Here is a 20,660-nt window from a genome sequence, read left to right on the forward strand (position 1 = left end):
TAGCCCACTACTCATGGCCATGCCTCAACCAATCAAGTGCTTCAGAAGATTTTCATTTAAATCTGACTGAATATGCTCAATATTCCATGATTAGCAAATTGCCCATCAAAAGTGATGGGGGGAGGGGGGCCAGCAGGGACAGAGCCCTGTGTCCAGCCCTGCACCCCCACCCCCGCTGCTTTGAGTCCAGACACGCTCCCCCCTACTCCTGCTTCTGATCCAACCCTGCTCTACCCCCCTCACTCCCCTGCTTTGGGTCCAACCTTGTTGCCCCCTCCCCCCTGCTTTGGATCCAACCCCACCCCACCTCCTGGTTCAGGTCTGACCCCACTCCCCTCCCTTCCCCTCGCTCCTCCCTCCTGGCTTCGGATCCATCCTGCCCCCTCCCCCCCGCTTTGGGTCTTAACCTGCTCCCCCTCCTCCCCTCCCCGCTTCAGGTCCAACCCCACTACGACAGAGGGGCTCCCGCTTTTCCTCATTGGGCCCCACCGCTTTTAAAGTGCTCTACCTGATTTTTTTTTTTTGCCTCTGTAAAGGTGGGGCGCAGGGAGCCACTGCACCAGAAGCTGCAAGAGGAGGTGGCACTGGTGGAGGGGCTCCCATTTAAATTCAGAGGACCCCGCACACGGCCACCCAGCCCACGCAGCCAATCGCTGCATGCACAGTTGGGCAAAATCATTACAGACAGACAGACAGACGCACAGACACACAGTCAGACAGACTAAGCCTTTTATTGTATTAGAATCTTCCCCAGTCAATCACTGTTCATGTGCATGTTGCTTTTCTACATCAGGAGTCGCCTAAGTGCCTGTGTCCCCTGTCTGCTGCTCATTGAGGAATGATAAAACCCTGTGTTGCTGGTCTCAGATCTTCTCTGCTTGGAGTCCAGACTTCCAGAGCAGTGAAGCCATTAATAATTAGATGAGCCAGTTTTTCTAAATGACTTGTCTCACTCCCAGAGACAAATAGTAAATGGGGGCCAGAGCTATTATCTCTCCAGTACAAAATGCCTTCTCTTACTAATTGCCATTCTGCAGCGTTTTAAAAAATCTGCATGTTTGCAGATCTCCTTATCATGTTATATTTTTATTTTCAGCTTAGTGTCTCCACAGTATCATCCAGTCACACTTAGAGCTTTGGAATTAGTTTCTCAGAGATAACAATTGTGTTTATTTACCCATGAATTGTAAATGTGATTACACCATTCCTACCATGCTTGAGTGCTGTCCTTTTCACCAGTGAGATCCATATTAATATTCCATTACCTTGATTAAGATAAATAGTGTCATTTAGGGGCAAATTCTTTGCTGGAATAGACAAGATTCAGTGGGGCTAGACCAGTTTACACCCATAGGTGTAAGTTTTATCAGGCTCTCTTCCTGATGTTTCAATATGCTGTACTTTCTGTTGTTCTGGCTCATATATGTAAGAGGTATGTTTGTAGTAAGTTCATAGACATTAGGGCTGAAAGGGACCTCGTAAGATCATTGGGTGCAGTCCCATAAGATTGAGTCTTTACTCTTCTGTTCACACAAAAACCTCTTTTTTGGCTTGAGATGCTATTTTGCCCACACTGTCTGTTTTCTCTTTCACCCTAGTTACACAATATATACCACAGTCATGAGTGCTGCATTCCCAGACAAGTACACAACTTGGATCAGAACGCCGGTATGTTAAACAAAGGTGTCTAACAACTATTTGTATTTAAGTAGAAGAGGCAGCATTTCTCAGTCCATGGGTTGGAATCCAAAAGTGGGTCATAAGAATATATAAAAGGGTTGCAAACTAACTTTTAAAAATACATCATAGTTTGCATACATTTTTTAAAAAAATGTTTGGTGCTTGTGCTTCCCCGTTTGTTAACACTGTGCATACTAATAAACAGCATATCAATCTGGGCAGCCTGGCATGGGCAGAAGCCACCTCCACAGACCAGGGGGCAGGGCAGAGTGGGAAGGCAAGACTTGTTACTTTAGCTGCCACCATTAGGACCCCCATGCCAGCTGTGCTGCCAGCAGTGCAAGGAGTAATGGACTGGGGAGTGAGGGGGCTATGCTGCCCTCACCACTTCCTGCCTCCAGTCACTCATGCATTGGGCTGTACCTCTGCCCCGCTGCCATGGCCCAGCTTCCACTGCCACTCCCGTCAGGCCATGACTCAACCCTGGAGGGGAGGTGGGGTGGCAGTGAATGGTGTCAGCGTGAAAGCTATGGCAGCAGAGTAGAGCTGTGGCTCAGTACATGACTGGCTGGAGGCAGGAGTAGGTGAGAGCAGCACAGTCCCCTCTACCCCCATCTGTTATTCCTCGTGCTGCTGCTGATGTGGGTGGCAGCAGCAGCAGCAACAAGTCTTGCCACCCTGTTCCACCTTCCCATGTTAGGTCCCTCCTGCTGGGTTGCAGAGGCAGCTCCTGCCTGTGCCAATCTGGCTAGGCTACAACCCCGTGCCCGCTATGGGTGCGCAAATCCAGGGATGGCAGAGCCGGGGCTGTTTTCTACATAAACTATTTACCTGGTTGGGAGTGTGCATGAATGTTTATAAGCAGATCCTGGTACAAAAAAAGTTGAGAACCACTGATCTAGTGGGCAAGAGCACTGGGAGGGGACTCAGGAGATCTGGATTCTGTTCCTGGCTCTGTCTTTGGCTTCCTGTGTGATTCTGAGCTAGTTACTTTCTGCTTCTTAATTTTCCCCACCTGTAAAACGGGGTAAATACCAGCTTCCTTTGTAAAGCCCCTTGAGAAGTGCACTGCCAGGAGTGACCAGGAATAACGGTCACAAGCTGGCAGAGGGCAGGTTCAGGCTAGATATCAGGAGGCGCTACTTCACAGTCAGGGCAGCTAGGATCTGGAACCAACTTCCAAGAGAAGTGGTGCAGGCTCCTACCCTGGGGTTTTTAAGAGGAGGTTGAATGAGCATCTTGCTAGGGTCATTTGACCCCAGTATTATTTCCTGCCATGGCGGGGGGTCGGACTAGATGATCTACTCAGGTCCCTTCCTACCCTAGAAACTATGAAACTATGGCAAAGAGCAGCTGGAGCTGTGCACACAGAGTCTGGGAGGCATGGCTTGGTCTTCAGTTTCTGGGGGGAGCTGGGTTCATGTTCTGGGGTCTCCTGTGCACGTGAGGTCCTGTCACAGCAGAGCTCTGAGGTGCCTGAGGAACAGTGCCAGCCCTTCCCTCGCCTCACAGTGTTTAGTGTTAAGAGAAGTACTGAGAACAAGTGTCGCATAAGAGTTAAAGTGGTGCTGGTTGTGCTTCCTGTCAGACTGATGGGAGGTGACATCAGATTTTGTGAAATCGTAAGTAATGTAACTGCACAGCGGTGAAGTGAATTGCAGGCCACAGAGACATTAAACTTTCCCTCAGCCCATGTTCATTATAACAGGAGCTGGACTCAGCCTACATAAATCCATTGACCTTGCTTACATTTTTAACCTTGATGCAGACCTTCCCATTGTAGAAGCCTCTCGCCCCTTAGGACCAATTGAACATCATCCTTCCCTTGGTTTATGCATTTAGGGCTTCTAGAAAAAAATTGAAGTACATGAACTCTCAAAATTTTTACAGCTGTGACCAACGCTGCATCTGCTGGTTCTAAATAAAAACCCAACCTCATTCTCCAAGGAGCAATTGAGTTCTGCAAACTCTGCAGATGTCATTGATTTTATTGATATATGGGTGTTCCTTCTTTCAAATAAGTCAGTTTGACCTTTGCCTTTCCCTGGCAGCAAAACCTGGCCTGTAAACTACTTTATTTTCTTTCTTTCTGAAGATTAGTTTTTCTTGATTGGGGGTCTATGTAACTTAAGTTTAATAAAAGACTTTTAGAAAAGATACTCTGGGTCACCCAAGTTACAGATATCCTGAGTGCTGTCTCACAATAAAGCCGCTTTGTGAAGTCAATGCATGTGCTGGCCTGTTGCTATCCAGTCGTTAAACATCGCATGGAGTCAAGGTCTTACACTATCCTGTTGGTAATTTTAAAATGTTTGCTCTATTTATTCTTCCATATATATCCAGCTAATTTATTTCTTGCTCTTCTTTTTAACAGACAAAAAAGAGGAAAACCTGATGTTATTCAAGACCAGTTTTTAGTTTTAAAATAAAGAAACGTAATGCACTGTATAAAATAATTACATAAACAGTGGAGGTAAAACTGACTTGTTCATTCTTTGTAGTGCTCTAAGATTCTTATTTTGTTAATCATCTGGAATTAAGGTTTTAATATATTTTTGATTGTGTCAGGTTTTTTTAGTACTTGTTTAAAACTGAGAGCTATTTTTTTTACCATTTCTGCAAAGAAGCATGCAATTTAAAGAAATATGTCAACAAATTCAGTAATAAAAGCCTCCATTTTTGCTTAGCTTAATAGCCCTGAAAATTTGAAATAAAAATATGTAGCAGGTTCTGTGAATCATGTATATTGTTGTTGTTTTCTCATGTTCACATTGTCTGATCCAAAACCGTAGTACAAGCATTAAGATTGGATCCTCTTTTTAGCATCCACCCTAAGTGAAATATGCTGAGTGCTGCAATGTCCATAGAGGGTTTGGAAGAGCGGCAAGAACCTTGCATTTATTTCTGCAGCATCGGTGTTTCATCTGTCCTGGAAGCTGCTGTTTGTCTATGGAACTATGTTAGGTTAGTGAATAGACCTCCATGATTCTTCCTCAAACACTCCCACAGCCTCCTTCATTTAAAGACCCTGTAGAGAAGGATTCTGCAACCCACAGGGATGCTTGAATCCTCAGTGCAGGTGCCTGCCTGTGTCTTCCCTCAGATTCTGGTTCTCCTGGGCACGTCTACACATGCATGCACACGTGTTTCCAGCAGCTCAAATAGCAGCAGCACAAATTTGTGCCAGAGATTTCTGCCTCAGCACAGGTACCTGAATATGCACTTTGGTGTGGAACAGTTTGTGCCGCTTGGGGCAAACTGACCCTGCCCAGTTCCTCCTGGATCTTCAGCCAGGGACAGTGAGAGGCTGGGTCTAGCACCTGTGCTGGCCCCAGCAATATAAAAACCTGCCCTGGTGAGCAGCTCAGGGCTACTTGCTCCCAGGAGCTTCTGAGGTGACCCCCACATCACTCCTACCCCTTTCTTCCTTAGTTATCCGTCCCTAAAAAAAAAATATATATATATATATATATATATATATATATATATATATATATATCAGTTGTATCTTTCAAACTTTGGCCCCATGCAGTGGGGCTATTAGTTAACTAGGTGGGCCTTAAGGCCCACAATCTCTGGAAGGTACAAATAGGAGCTTCTAAAGTCCAGCCACTTGGTATCTGGGGACACTACCCCTTGTGCCAGCTGGACTGCTGAAGTAGCCCTAACCTAGAGTGGCCCCTGCACCCTCTACCCAATGTAGCAGTCTGGAAGTGGGAGCTGCTGCCTGGCTGTGACCTGTTGCCACCTGCAACAGCATCCCCACTGTTGGACCCGTGGCTCCATGTCTGTGCTCCTGCCAGACCTGGACGAGCACTGCACAGGTGCCTGGGCTGTGGTATGTGCCACTGCAGCAGAGCCTCCTGCACCTCTGGGCCCACTGCCAGTGGGCTGTGGCTACACAGTTTGCCTTCAAGAGGAGCTGTTGTCATGTCTTCTGGTGCCCCTGCTCTGCCATCTGGGCAGCTATTGCTTAGAAGATATGCTTATTGCAGTGGCCTGCTTTGAACTATCAAAGCATGTCCTCTTGGCTACAAATGGCCAAGAGGTCAGCCACCTCAACTGCCTTCCAGCTGAGTCCCCAGCGCTGGCCCTAGGCAGGTTCTTCTGCCTGGGTCTTTCCACTTGCCCCACCAGCAGAGATCCTGGTATTCCCTTTTTAAAAACTGCAAATTCTCTGATAAGAAACCCAAATTCTCTCATTAAAATACCTAAAATCTGTGTTCTTCCACTATTAAAATGAAATGCCACTATATAGAGAGAAATTTGTTGAGCAATGCTTTATTGATATTGTTTACAATTTTAAAGCATTTTGGAAGCCTACCAGTGCCTCACCATAATAAAATAAATTCTAAATATCTTTATACGTTGGCATTTACTTTTGGCTTTTTGTCATAGAAAAATCAGAGCTGCCCCTGCCCTTGCTTTGGACTCTCAACCCACAGCCCCCCACTGAATCCCCCTCACTCCTGACCTGCAGCCCCTGCCTGCCACCACCAGCTCCCTCCTGGACACAGATCTGTCCTAGAACCAGTATGTGAGTCCAGCTGCAGCTGTCCCACCTGCTGCTTTGTGCCTCTGAGAAGTGCTGGCCCTTGCTGTTCTGCTCCCTGCCCCATGCTGTGCCTGAGAAGCCTTCAGCTGGAGCTCAAGGACTGAGCTGGGTCCTTTCTTTCCAGGCCAGTTCCCCCTGCACAAGCCTGCTCTAAGCCTGGCCCTGGAGGCCTCTCCTCCCCAGAGCGCTCCACTACTCCCAACCCCCATCTCTCTCTCACTCTCATACTCACATACACACCCTTCTGCTACCTCCAGCTCATCATACCTCCCAAGTGGTTCCTGGGACCAGGAGCCCCCAACCCCCATATCCCAACAGTGGTGTGGGCATGAGGCAGGGCTGCAGTGTGGCAGTTGCCCCTGCAGCCACAGCCTCCACCAAAAGGTCTTGTCCCATCCTGTTCGGTGGCTGGGCACACAGGATGTGATGGGTGGGGTTTGTGGGGGAGGCATTATAGGTGGGTTTATAGGGCTTGGGAGTGAGGTTTGAGGTGGGGTATGGGGCTTGTGCAGGTGTTTGGGGGATGTGGAGTCTGGGGGTGGGGCCTCTGTGGGGGTGGGGGGCCCTGGCTACCTGCCACCCAGCACCACCTATATTACATTGTGTGGGCCCACCCTGAATGGCTGAAACCTTTTTTTTTTAAATGGTGACTGGGTGACAAAGGAGAATACAACTGCTATGAGTTTTTGGATCATTTATCTTTCATGCTATAATTTATAGCTAACTAGTACGAGTTGCAAATGCTTCTATAAACATCCAATACCAGTCTTTTAACATTCATAGATTCATAGATTCATAGATGCTAGGGTCGGAAGGGACCTCAATAGATCATCGAGTCCGACCCCCTGCATAAGCAGGAAAGAGTGCTGGGCCTACATTACCCCAGCTAGATACACATCTAGCCTTCGCTTGAAGACCCCCAGGGTAGGGGAGAGCACCACCTCCCTTGGGAGCCCGTTCCAGACCTTGGCCACTCGAACTGTGAAGAAGTTCCTCCTAATATCCAATCTAAATCTGCTCTCTTCTAGCTTGTGGCCATTATTTCTTGTAACCCCCGGGGGGGCCTTGGTGAATAAATACACACCAATTCCCTTCTGTGCCCCCCTGATGAACTTATAGGCAGCCACCAGGTCGCCTCTCAACCTTCTCTTGCGGAGGCTGAAAAGGTCCAGTTTCTCTAGTCTCTCCTCGTAGGGCTTGGCCTGCAGGCCCTTAACCATACGAGTGGCCCTTCTCTGGACCCTCTCCAGATTATCCGCATCCTTCATGAAGTGCGGCGCCCAGAATTGCACGCAGTACTCCAGCTGCGGTCTGACCAGCGCCCGATAGAGGGGAAGTATCACCTCCTTGGACCTATTTGTCATGCATCTGCTGATGCACGATAAAGTGCCATTGGCTTTTCTGATGGTTTCATCACACTGCCGACTCATGTTCATCTTGAAGTCCACTAGGACTCCAAGATCCCTTTCCACTTCCGTGCCACCCGGCAGGTCATTTCCTAGGCTGTAGGTGTGCTGGACATTTTTCCTCCCTAGATGCAGCACTTTGCATTTCTCCTTGTTGAACTGCATTCTGTTGTTTTCTGCCCACTTGTCTAACCTGTCCAGGTCTGCTTGCAGCTGTTCCCTGCCCTCCGGCGTGTCCACTTCGCCCCATAGCTTAGTGTCATCTGCAAACTTGGACAGAGTACATTTCACCCCCTCGTCCAAGTCGCTGATGAAGACATTAAAGAGTATTGGTCCAAGCACCGAGCCCTGCGGGACCCCACTGCCCACACCCTTCCAGGTCGAAACCGACCCATCCACCACGACTGTCTGGGTGCGACCCTCCAGCCAATTCTCCACCCACCGGACTGTGCAGTCATCCAAGTCACAGCCCCTTAACTTGTTCACCAGTATGGGGTGGGATACCGTATCAAAGGCCTTCCTGAAGTCCAATAATAATGAATTAAACCTCCCCATGGTTGTCCATCTACAGACTAACTGCTATAAATGGTATGTGCAGAAACACTTTAATTAAGATTTGGTTTCCCTTTTTCTATAGAGGGGTGAGACCCAGAATCACCAAAGTTTTCTGCTGCTTGTGTGATGTGACTTAAGAGCTTGTTCAGGAAGAGTTTTCATTATTTTTCCTAAGCGTGGGATCGCCACAAGGAAAAATCAGTTAGGATGTCTGCATCTACATGGAAAATAAATTCTGTACACCTGCCACATGTAGGGATGGAGGAAGTAGCTTGTTTATGAATCCAGGATTTAGGTAGGGTGCAAACATAAATCAGTCGGGATTCATTTTAGCTTATAAGTATTATATTCTATAAGGAACCATCTTTCCCCAATCAAATGAGAAAATTACCACTATTCCAGTGAATAAAGCTGTATTCTTTGCACGGAGGGATCTCTGCAAATAGCTACTGTATGATTTTCAACCAAGGGAAGGGTAGATAATATCTTCTCAGCTGTACCTGTACTTGGTGTGGAGCATACCTTTCTCTTGCATTTTATAATTCAGCCAATTTAATGAAATCCTCTCACCCCACAGCCTTCTATATCTGTATGACAGAGGTGCACCTCTCCCTTTCTCTCCCTTCCCACCCAAGTCAAATGTATGAGACCTTTCTACCCGAAGATCCAAATCAGTGGGAACAGTTTTCTGAGGAAATTTGCATGTAACCAAGGACAGCCAGCATACATGCAAGAGCTGGTTTGTCTGTTAAAATGAGTGTGAGGCCAGCATACTAGATTTTCTATTCATAATCCCCTCTAGTAATCCTAATCCATTTCAAATCTCTTGTCTTTCTTAAGTGTCACATGGGAACAACCTTAAAGCTTCTCAGAACAACTGAGCATTAAATAAATCAAAAGGTCTGCACTTTCTTTGGAGAGCAACACACAGGCTTCTTGCCAGAGGTGTGAGAGATTGGGAGTTTTTCACTGAGTAACCAAGTGGAAGATACCCTCTTGGTTTGCTTGACTTTCTTGTTTGACTTCTTAGGCAATGAGAATTTCCTGCATTTGTAACTAGCTAAGAAATCTTGGAGACTCTTGATCACATTGAACATTGGATGCTGATTCTATAAATGTGCAAGCACAAAAAAATAAATCTTTAAAATATCAGAGACCTTCTACGGTGTTTATCCCAATATATCCTTCCTAAAGCCAGAGGTCAGCAAAGGTAAGTTTGTTTGTTTTTTTTCCACATTATGTGTAGCAATATTTGTGTGGCAGCATAATTAGACAATAATCATGTTTAAAATTCTTGTCTGGTGAGCTGGTATAAAGCGTTTCCTATCGGAAGTGCTCTTTGTCAATGCTCTGACTGTTGTCCGTGGGCTGAAAGTGTAGTTATTAAATAAAGCAACATTTGTTTCCAGATGCAAGCTGTGAAATGTTGACCACCAACTACCAGAAGGAAAAGATGGGATTTGGAAGAAATAGTCATTCCTATAGTCCAGTTACCTTTATTTTCTTTTTGTTGTATAACTTTTACTTGACTTTTTTTTTTACCTTGTAGTCATCGATAGCTTATAGCTTAACTGGTGGCATTTTTGTTTTAACAGCAGACTTGATAAATGGGCAACAATACTTAATTATCCAGTAGGATTCCCAACCAGCCCTTCATATCCCAGCATCCCCGTGCCATGAACTGCCACTGTGTGCCTATTCTGTTGTCTCGCTGTCCACCGAATTCCCGTAAACTGAACTCTTAAGTATCCCACTGTATCTGGAGTTTTCATGTAGTTTGGATTCTATTACTTGTACGTTTTCTTTCCCAGCACCTGTTTACATTTTGTAACACTACATTCTCCTGAATCTCAGGAACCTGGTCCATCTCAAATGATGCTTTGATTCCCATAGCCGTGGTAGCAAACACTGTGTAGATTCGCACCAGGGACACCAGGAAAGTCATGAATCTTCTCATTGCACAATTTAGCCCATCACATCCATATTTATTTTGGGAGTTTAAAGAAATGACTAAGAGAAGTTTTGATCAAGCACATTTGTAACATCTTAGAAAGCAAATAAGAGAAATAGCCCTGAAATTCATGGCTAAACGTTTCTTTGCACAATTAAGAGTATTTTTTAATGCCTAAAAACCCATGGCCTAACTAAAAAGAATTGCTACCCGAAAACAAAGCAACAAAACTACAGCAGCAAAGTGTTCTTTTCAGTGTAACAGCAGGCATGGCCTTCTCAACATGGGAAGGGTATATATATATGTTGCATTGGTAAGGAGCATAAATTCCTGCAAATTTCTTTTGTATTTGAAGTGCTAGAATTTTAACACTACTAAGCAGTGACCATGCAGTGTGCATGTTTCTGTGTGCTTTATTTTACACATTGTAGCTTGTGTCATTCTATGAAACCTGATGGGCAAATTGGAATCACCCAGCATTGGTTTTCCAATTGAGTTTCTTCTGTTCTGGTAAGGAAAAATTGTGCTTCGTGACTGCACCGTGTTTCTCACCTCTGCTTTCCTTTTGAATATCTGTTTGCCAGGACAGCCTCTATACAGCATCACTTCTTGGGGAAAAACAGGATGTAAGGCTGGAGTGTGTTTGACTACACCATACCCTCCCAAAAGAAGTAGGGAAGTCGCGCCTTGGGGGTTGTTTTAAAATCTAGGCAAAACGAAGGCCAGGAAAATCTGCCAAGGGAAATCTAGCCAGCAGGAAGACAGGATCAAGGTCTAAGGTGGAATGGTTAGAAGTTTTCCCACCTGCACAGTCTGTAAGAAAAATGTAGTGTGGTATAGTCTGAATGTGGGTGTGATGCCTTCTCAGGTACGGACAGATGCCAGCTTGCAGTGCCAAGCCATCCGTCCCTCCCTTTTAATAGGACCAGCAGGAGGAGAGCTTTCCAGGAGCTGACTAGGAACTTCAGGCAGAGGAAGGGCAAGGAAACTGCTGTGCTGGCAAGGTTTTCACAAAAGTTGTGGGTGAGGTGGGGATGGAGCTGTTCTTAAGCTGCTGGGCATGTTGTACTTCATCTTCACCCCTTCCTGTTCAAATTGGTTTGGCATCCCTCTGCTCCACCATTTCCCTGTGTGGAGTTAGCTACTCTTAGATACTGCACAGCTTTTTCCTAGGCTTCCACCTGCCCTTCCATCAGGAGGGGATGGGGGTAAGGGAAGCACGTTCATCGGTGGGACCAGCTGGGAATCCCCAGGCCCAAGGGGGGTGGCCAGGATGCAGCTGAAGCTGCTTGTGTCACATGTTGGTGGACTTTGAGGATGAGGGGGAAAAAGAAAGGATACCTTGTTTGTTTTACATAAGTGTCCCCACTAGACAATAGCACAACCACAGATGAACGCTGTGGCTTTACCTAAGCTGAAAACCCATAACTACAGTTAAAAGAAGGGCTTCACAAAGTAACAATTTTGAAAAAAACAAAGGGGAAATATTTCTCAGTTCCATTCTGAAGCCCCCAAATGTGGCTTTTTCTTTTTGCTTTTGCTTTTCTTTTTTAAAATAGTGGTGGTTTTTACCCAACTGCTATGGGGCATCTCCTGTTGCAGGGTAAAAACAGATTATTTTTTTTAGAATGAAATTTTTAAAACATTGAAATTTGCAGCCCTGAAAAACCAGGACCGTATTTGAATAATTCACACAGGCCAAAGTTTCTAGGTATAGTAAGTAGGGTAAGTTAAGGCTCCTGACACCATATCTGGGCAATTAAATTACAGCCGGTTTGAAATTTTGTTCAGTAACTTGCAGTTCCCTTTGGCTTAAAATGGAATTGTGATTTCTTAGGGCCACAGTTTTAAAGGTATTTAGACATCTAAGGATTTAGATAGCTGCTTTTCTAAAAACAAAAACCTAAGCATTCAGTTTCCACTGAAATCAGTGGTAGCCATGGAATGCAGGAATTTTGGAAATCCTACTAAACAGCTCTGGGTGGCTCAGTGCTTTTAAAAGTCTGATGCTTTTCCTTATGAGAGATGGTAATTGTTATTATTTATTTTAGATTTATATTCCACCCTATCCATAAGAGAGGCTAAAAAGTGTCTCAATGTGCACTCAGATGTCTACATTTGGAAAAACTTCCTCAAAAGTTCATATGAAACTGGACCACTTTGTACAAGCCAAGTTTTACCAGGAGCTTTAAAAGCTGAGAATTTTCTTCTTTTTGTTTTCAAAAAGAAGAAACATAGTAACATAGTAGCATCCAAAATCTTGCAGAACAGAAGTGCTTTTCTGTGTCGAGATCACAGGATGCTAAGTAGAATAATTACTGGACAGATTCAGCAATGATTTTTGGCCAGTTATATTCTAATTTACTAACTGTAAAAGTTCTGCTAATGCAAGGGTAAAAATGGTTAAGAGGTGGAAGCTGTAGCCACTATTCGTATTATGAATTGCCGTCATGACGTTTTATGATGTATTGTAGTTGGGATTAAATTCCCATTTTTTCAAATCTATAGCATCTCAGTTACCGTTGCCATTGGTTGTAAAGTTTTAAGAGGCGAAATTGTTGCCTTCTGGATAGAGCATTTGCTGGGATTCAAGATGGGTGTCACTACCTGAATTAGCTTTTGTAACTCCTTTATTTCTACAGATTGACTGCTTGTTTTTTTGTCTTTCACCCACTCTTTCTCTCCCTCCCTTGTCTTTTCTATTCTAATTTCTTTCTCCTTACTCTGCTTTCTGCATGTCCTTTTACAGCATCTTATGAAGTGAGCTTCAGTTCACAAAAGTTAGTGCTTATACTATACATATGTAGTAAATATATATTTACTTTGGTTTGTTATATGGTACAAATCTACACTGCCTTCTACTTGACTTCAGACTAACATGGTAAACTATGTCTCTATCTGCTGGCTAGGCCACTTCCTGGCTGGATAACCTTGGGCAAGTCACTTCAGCTTCCCATGTCCTAGTTTCCCCATGGGGATTGAGGACACTAGCCACTTTGGTAAAGCGCTTGGAGATCTACTGATGAAACATGTTATGTAAGGGAAGGTATTATTATAATTTCACCCTGCAAATCCTGCATCAAGTCCTAAATGCCTAGTTGAACTAGGATGCATCTCTTTGAAAGGCATCCAATCACAATTTTAAATGGCTTTTTATATCCAAATGTTGACCTAGTACTACATTTGGAGCTTATATATTTGCAGCTCTCCATTCAGTATATATCTTCATCTTTCCGAGACCCCAAACAAATGGATTTTGGTGACCACAATATAGTTGTACAGGACTGTCTGTGCCTGGTTTATGCCATGATACTTGCATTCGGAGAGCATCTGCACATGAACAGTTTGTAGAGGTTGATGGGGTAGGAAGGAAGAACTAGGAATGGAGGTGTGGAGAGTCTGTGGGAAGGGGAGGAGATGGGAAGAGAAAATTTGGAGGAGAGTGGAGTGGGAGATAAAGGGCTCCTGCCCCTCAGCCTGGAAGGAAAAGTAACCTTCACAAATGATCAGTTCTCTGACCCTCAAATCATTTAAGTTCTGGTTTCACACCCAAAATCACTTCCCCCTCTTTCCTCCACCCTGCAACAGTCAGTATCTTTCCCATCACCCCTACTTTCTCTTGCCTGAGAATGGCCACACAGAAATAAGACCTGCAGTTCTCCTGTAACGCTGTCAGTGACTGACAATCCTTGCCTTCATCCGAGGGAACTCAGTGCCTAAACACTGGGAATGTTGACCATGGATGTTTCTAACCAGAATACTCTTGTTCCTTTTGATAAGCAGCATGCTGGCTTCCTAAAGGGTGGGCTTCTCTCCCACAAGCTCAAGAGGTTTGTCTGTCTCTTAAGGCCCTCTGTCCATTCCATAAACTCAGGGCAGCAATGCCTTAGTTGTGCTAATCTTCATGATTCATCTGCTCCTTCTGGTATCCTTGGGAGCTGGAAGAAGAATAGAAGGTCACCACCTAAGCCATGGCTGCTGCTGTGGTTGGGAGTCCCTGGCGCGTAAGTTTTCAGAATTCAACCTGTTCCTAAAATGGGAGTCATCTGGACCCTGCTAATATTCTCTCCTTGCTATAGTGAGATCTAAAAAAAAATCTAGAAGTCAGATTTATTTATGTGGGCCAGGAGTCAATCAATTCACCCATTGTATAATACCTCTTCTTGCCCTCCCCCAGAACTCGAAGGTGAAGAGGAGCAGCGTTTATTAAACAAAGCTGATTATTTTCTTATGACAGCTCATAGTTTATTTTAGACTCATCTCTACCTCAGCTTTGTTGTTGCAAATAGATGTGCATATCATCCATCTCTCAATTCATCATTGTTAGGGATATACTGTGCTTAGGAGTGTATGCGCACACACAAACCCACAGTGAAATGATGAACTAAATCCCCTGATTTAGTAAGAGTGCTTCAAGCGCAGTGTTGAAAGAATTATTTTTGCACAGTGTGTGAAATATCTTCTACATGTTTCCCCTACCCCCAGTCAGAGTAGTTCAAGATGTTACACATCAAGCAGGTAAAGTACTGCTGGGAGGTGTGGGACACGTGCTGGGGCCTTGGAGCATGGCTAAGTCTGGTCTCTACTATAAATTGTATAATAGTATAAATTGTGGTATGAATTTTAACCTGAGATCACTGCTGGTGAGGTGGGTGGCTGTTTGGAAACTGTTGGTTCAAATCAGGTTTATTTCAGTTTAGCAAAAGTAATAAGCCTGGTTACCCAGAACTGCGCAAGTTTAATCAAATACAGGCAGTCCTCCGACTGATGACAATTGGTTCCTGAAAACTGTGTCTTAAGTCAAAACATTGTAACTCAGAACCAATTTTCTCATAAGAAACGATGTTATAAATGGGGGATTGGTTCCTGAACCAAGGCCCAATCCCCTATTTTCACTAAAAATACCCCACATTTTTGTACTTGCTCAATTATATATGAGTAATATAGCTACATTAATGTATTTATATTGTAAATAGCAATTATATTTATTTGAAAGGTGACTTTGCTGGACTTTTTGAAAGGCTCTTGGTTGGACTTTTTGAAGGGCTCTTGCCTGGAGTCTTCTCAGGAGTCTTGGCTGCAGGTTATTCTAGAGCCTTGTCTACTTTCTTAAAGAAAGTGTCCAAGGAAGTTTGGACAGATGTTCTCCGGGGAGATGAGTGACGCAGCAAACTTGTTCACTGGTGAGGTGTCGCATCAGATCAAACATTGTAAATTCAAAGCTGACATCAGAAAGTTGAAACGGTGTCAATTTATAAATGTTGTAAGTGTGAAACACTGTAACTCGAAATGCTGTGAGTCAAGGATCCTGTATGCAATTTTTAAATTGATTAATTGAATCAATGAAACTTTGTTTTTGAATGCTCTTCTGTTGGTTTAAACCTCCCTTACATGAATTTCAGATGCATTTCTAGTTTACAATTACAAATGGCATTTCTATTAGCCAAACTGAAATCCTTATGAGTACCCAGACAGGGCTCTTCAGCAACTAGCTAAACAGCAATGACAACTGACCAGTTCTGGCTTATTTTATTTACCTTTTAGGATAGGGACAGAAATTATACATAAACTGGTATAAGTGGTCAGAAACTGCTTCAAATCTATAACAGACATTCAGTGCACATAAACTGTTTTCAAAATGGCTGAAAGCAGTTTAAGATAAACCGGCATGGATGTAGTATCAGATTAAACTGAATGAGGATGGGAAGGCTAACCTTGGCCCAAGCTGTCTGCTCCAGCAGAGCATGGAGGCGTGCTCTGGTGCCCCCTGCCTCTGGCCTGGTCACTGCAGGTATGTGGCTGCATTTCCAGAATCAACCGTGAATGTCTGTTCACTTGTTTATCAGTTCAATTTATGCATCTTAGACTAAACTGCAAAGATTGAATTGATTCAGCCTCAGGCTTTTTGATTGTCTGTACTTAGTGTCCTAGCAACTGATCCATTTCTTTTGAGGCTGCTGACAAATGTTAAAAAAAACCCAGAAAACAAAAAAATGCACTTTACTGGAAGAAGTAGTGCATTAGTTCAATCCGGCTCAGCAGCATCTGTACAGATTGAGTGCTTCAGCAGAGCTTTCTGGCGCTTTTATCTAACAACTGATTCAATCAGCTATTAGATAAAAGTGCCAAAAAAGTCCCACTAAAGCACCTGATCTATACAGATGTTGGGAAAGCTGGGTCCAACTAACACAATACCTCTTCTGGGCATGCACTGGGCTCAGTGCAGGGAGTGCACTGAGTTTGAAGTAAAGCACCATTTGTGGGAGCGGGGTTTATGTCTGTAAGCAGCCCATATCGCTGCTGTTACCATATCACAGATACCTGAGTTGAGAGGATGGATAGATGCAGGAATTCTCCATCTTTCTTGTCTCCAGTCCCCAGGGTCATTTATGGCATCCTATCTGCACCCCTATCACCTGCTAGTCAAGTTCAACATATACATGGATACTTGAAATTTCTATTGTTCCAGATCAACATTATCTAATAATTAGGCATATTTTTGTTTGTGCTCTAGCCTTAGACAAATACATTTAGACTGGATTTTCAGGCAGATCATGGAATGATCTATTCCGCTTATATAAAGTATAGAAAAGTAAGCAGATGCTGAATTTTTCAATAATCACATGCCTTGTATAGATGTTATGTAATAATATGTATATCATTATAAACCAAATGCCTGGGCAAGTTATTCTCATAGGTAAAAGTTTTTAAACATGGATGCCCAAAGTCAGGCATGGCTGCCCAGATATTGAGTGACACCCCACAGCACCCTAAAGAGGATCTCACAGTACCCCAAGATGCTACAGCATCATGACTAAGAATCACTGGGCATATCCACACAGGACACTTTACCACACAGTTGACTAATTGACTGTGCAGTAAAGCATCACTATGCACGTGCAAATGCTTACTGTGCATGCAGTCAATTAGTCAGTTGCGCAGTTAATTTGCCACCTGCAAATTCAGGTAGCAAATTAACTATGCTGTAGTTACTGTGCAATAGCCCATGTATAGATGGCTGACTGGAACCAAATTTGCTCCTGGCCTGGGCAACTGGACAGGAGACCAATTTTCTCTCCCCCGGGAGCTGCCTGCTGCTGGGGTGGGCTCTGATCATGGAGCTGGGGCCAGGACAATGTCCCCCTGCCCTGGCAGCAGGCACCTCCTGGCCCCGGCTCCGCAATCAGAGTGGAGGCTGGGACACTGCTTCTGGCCCCCAAGAGTTGCCTGCTGCTGGGGTGGGCTCTGACTGTGGAACTCAGGGTGGGACAATGTCCCCCTGCCCCAGCAGAGAGGCAGAGCAGGGCAGGAGCAAGTCTGCTCCCAAGAACAAATGTAGACCTGCTCCCTGGGAGGCTTACTGCGCAGTATTTTTACTGCACAGTAAGCCTACTTCAAATTAATAGCACATGTAGACACACCTGCTGAATTACTAGATGTAAGGCTCCCAGGAGCAGGAGACACTCTGTACCTGTTCTGTTTCTGAATGAAAGTTTTTTCCGGTAATGAATATATGATTTTGATGATGCCATTTTTGCAAGCCTACAGGGACATTATTTGGAGATCATGGGAAGCGGAAGTTCTGCAAATCCAAACAACTGTCCACAAAGATTGGAAAAAAGTAAGTGTTGCTTTTAAACATTTCAGTCTTTTCCTTATGCTTAAGAAGATTCCAGTATAGTGCCACAGTTCCTGCATTTCTATATTGCCTGATGGCATCATGGCCCATTTGTACAGTTCAGTTTCTCTTAAAAAGCAAATGCCAGTTCCCAAACAAAGAGTAGCACCAAACTTCAAAGAATTGCAAACAAGTACTAGCTGGGGCTGAGATTAAAGGCAATAGAGACATGGCTAGAGCCAAAGCTGTAAATCAAGGCAATTTTGGGGTGGACAAATATTCAGATTAGCTTACTACTTATCAGTAAACAAGCACATATTATAACCCTAGGCTCTGATAGGCAGCCGGCTGGAGATATTGGCACTTCTTCCCCAGGACTGCAAATCTGAACAGCAATTGTAAGCTGCTGTTGAGTACAGGCTTGCCAAAAGTGGACTATGAAATAACCAAAAGCAAAAAGCATCTTTCTTAAAAGAGAGCATCTCTTTGGCACTCTTAAAAAGGCTTCATTTTGTGATTAAACCAGTTGATGATGTCTATTTTAATTTATATTCATGTGAGGTTCTTCTTGTTTCATTGTAATCTGGGCTAGGGCTGTCCAACTAGTGGCCAGTAAGGGGTAAACACATGACCCATGAACTCCCACCTGGCTGCCACTCCTTCCCATTATTTCTGCTACTGTGGTGGCCAGGGGATCTTGGTGGGAGGGGGCCAAGAGAGCCAGCTACCCACACAACAGGGGAACCATGTGATGGGGGAGGTGTCTGGAGCCCAGCATAAAGGGGGAGCTCCCAAGAGACCAGTGTAGTGTGTGGCCTCTAGCTCCTTAGGGCCTGTTTCTATACCATGTTTCAGCAGGACAGGGTGAGCAACAGTTGTCCTAATCCCCAGGGCTTCCTGAGCTGGAGCTAGGTCTGGATCCAGCCCACAAGGGTACTCATGGTCCAGATCAACCCAGCCTTGTGGCGTGGATCCAGATTGAGGGACCAAACAAGCTTGATATCCCTGAAGTAAAGGAACCATGAAGTAAGATACAAAATCACAATTATTATCTAAATCAATCTAAATTGTTATCTAAGTCTAACTCGATGGGCTGGATGAGTGGTGTGGGGCAGGTCTGCAGGCAAGATTGAGCCCATGGACAAATTCCCCTTGCCCTGCCCCTGCCCCAGCCCGCCTGATCTGGTAGCTGCTCCAGCCAGTCTGGGATTTGCACTGTGTGCAGCGATGGCCATGTCCTGCCCAAGACTGAAGCCCTGGGAACGTGTAAGAGGCTGGTAGGCTCTTTGGGGCTCAAAGGAGTCCTCATCCAAGGGAGGGAGAGAGGAAGAGAAAAAAATGGGCACTCTCTCCCTTGGCTCAACAGTTTTTTTCGGTTAAGCATTGATTAACTGCTGCCACCATCCAATCAAGCTGGATGTGGTGGCAATCGAAGTGGAAGAATGAGAGGCGCGGGTGTTTCTTTTTTCCCAGCCTCGTTCCTTTTTTTCATGTGGTGTTAACTTGATCTCCACTGGCAGCCAATTGGCCCAAACATGGCAGTAATCAACTAGGAGGAGGAAGAAAGAAGCGGATGCTCCCTCCTGAGGCTTGCTAGGCAAGGTGGCAATTTGAGTGAAAAGGAGACTTGGTCTGTCCCTAACCCAGAGGCTCAACCATCTGAGGGAAGACAGACTAAGTAAAGGGAGTTGCCTTGACCCCGACAACCCAGAAAAGGACCCAATGGGTCCAATAAAATTTATTTCCAGTTTTCCGGTTCATCTGCTGCTTTTTTCTTCTTCACCGGCATGGAAATCCAGGCGCGAACCAGTGACTGGCAGTGATTGGGGCAGTGACATCAACACCTCCCTCTCCCCACTTCCTTTAAATCTTCAATAACCATCAAAAAAAGTAATGGAAGGAGGGAAAAAATGGGAGAGAGAAAAAGGAAGAGCCATCCCGAGTCGGCTGGGAAAGGGCATGACGGGTGGGAGAAGGCCAGCGAACTTCCGTCAGGCATGAGGGCACACGCTTCTCCCCAGTGGCAACCCAACACACACACACACACACACTCACTCACTCTGTTCCTCCCTCCCTCATTGCACTTGCCCACACTCTGCTCCTCCCTCACTGCACAATGCACACACACTCTGTCCCATCGGCCCCCCACCTCCTGCCCCTACTCCTCCCAACTAGAAGCCAGAGACTTCTGGCCTGGGACCGTTTGGCTGTTACCTGCCTCCCTCTGCCCAAGAGAGAAATTCAGGTAAAGGGGGAGAGGGGAGGTAAGTGAGGACCATAGGTGATCAACCCAGTCCTCAGGGCCTGACTGGGCTGAGCTGGCTCCTGCTGAGTCCTGCAGTCTGACCATGCAGCTGGCAACCACATGGTGCCGAAACAGCCAGTGGTTGGCCAGTGGTTGGGCAGAGAAGCAGTGAAAGCAGGGGCAAGTGGTGGGGAGTGGCAGTGCACGGGTGTGTGAGAGGGCAGAAACAGCTGGGTTGGAGCACAGGGCCAGCAGGAGCATGGGGCTGGTCTGGCAGGGGCTCTATGGAGTCAGGCCGGGCTGCACCAGCAGGGAGAGTGGGGAGCTAACCCAGCTCCATAGAGCCCCTGCTGGCCCGGGCCCCATACTCCTGCTACCCTGCTCTAGGCCTCACCAGCCCTGGGATATCAACACAAACCCTGCACTCCCACCCAGCTATCACTGCACTCCCACATGCCTGCATACTGCAATTCACCCCCACCTGCTGCTGCTTTCACCACTTCCCTGCCCTCCCACCAGCCACTCCTGCACCACATGGGTCCCAGGTGCATTGCTGGACCACTGGAGCACAGGCCTGTACCTGTAGCCCAGAACCAGGAACAGGAGGGGGTAGGGGGTGTTTGTGTGCATGCATCCATGCAGTGAGGAAG

At 45.5% G+C, this 20,660-nt stretch overlaps 1 protein-coding gene across 3 annotated transcripts in view; it reads left to right on the forward strand.

Annotated features, from left to right (window-relative positions):
• NAAA (N-acylethanolamine acid amidase) overlaps positions 1-4,417 on the forward strand; it is a 31,225-nt gene extending 26,808 nt beyond the window's left edge. For 2 of the 3 annotated variants that reach the window (XM_090032035.1, XM_090032034.1), the window contains 2 exons: positions 1,599-1,668; positions 4,055-4,417. In XM_090032035.1, the coding sequence (XP_089888161.1) occupies positions 1,599-1,668; positions 4,055-4,075 (91 nt within the window). In that variant the 3' untranslated portion in view covers positions 4,076-4,417. Of the gene's footprint in view, positions 1-1,598; positions 1,669-4,054 lie in introns of those variants that run through there. The other variant, XM_090032036.1, reaches the window with a different exon arrangement.
• The last annotated feature ends 16,243 nt before the right edge of the window (positions 4,418-20,660 follow it).

Source organism: Crocodylus siamensis, chromosome 2, assembly GCF_052110815.1.
Source record: "Crocodylus siamensis isolate JL-2025a chromosome 2, ASM5211081v1, whole genome shotgun sequence".
NCBI lineage: Eukaryota > Metazoa > Chordata > Crocodylia > Crocodylidae > Crocodylus > Crocodylus siamensis.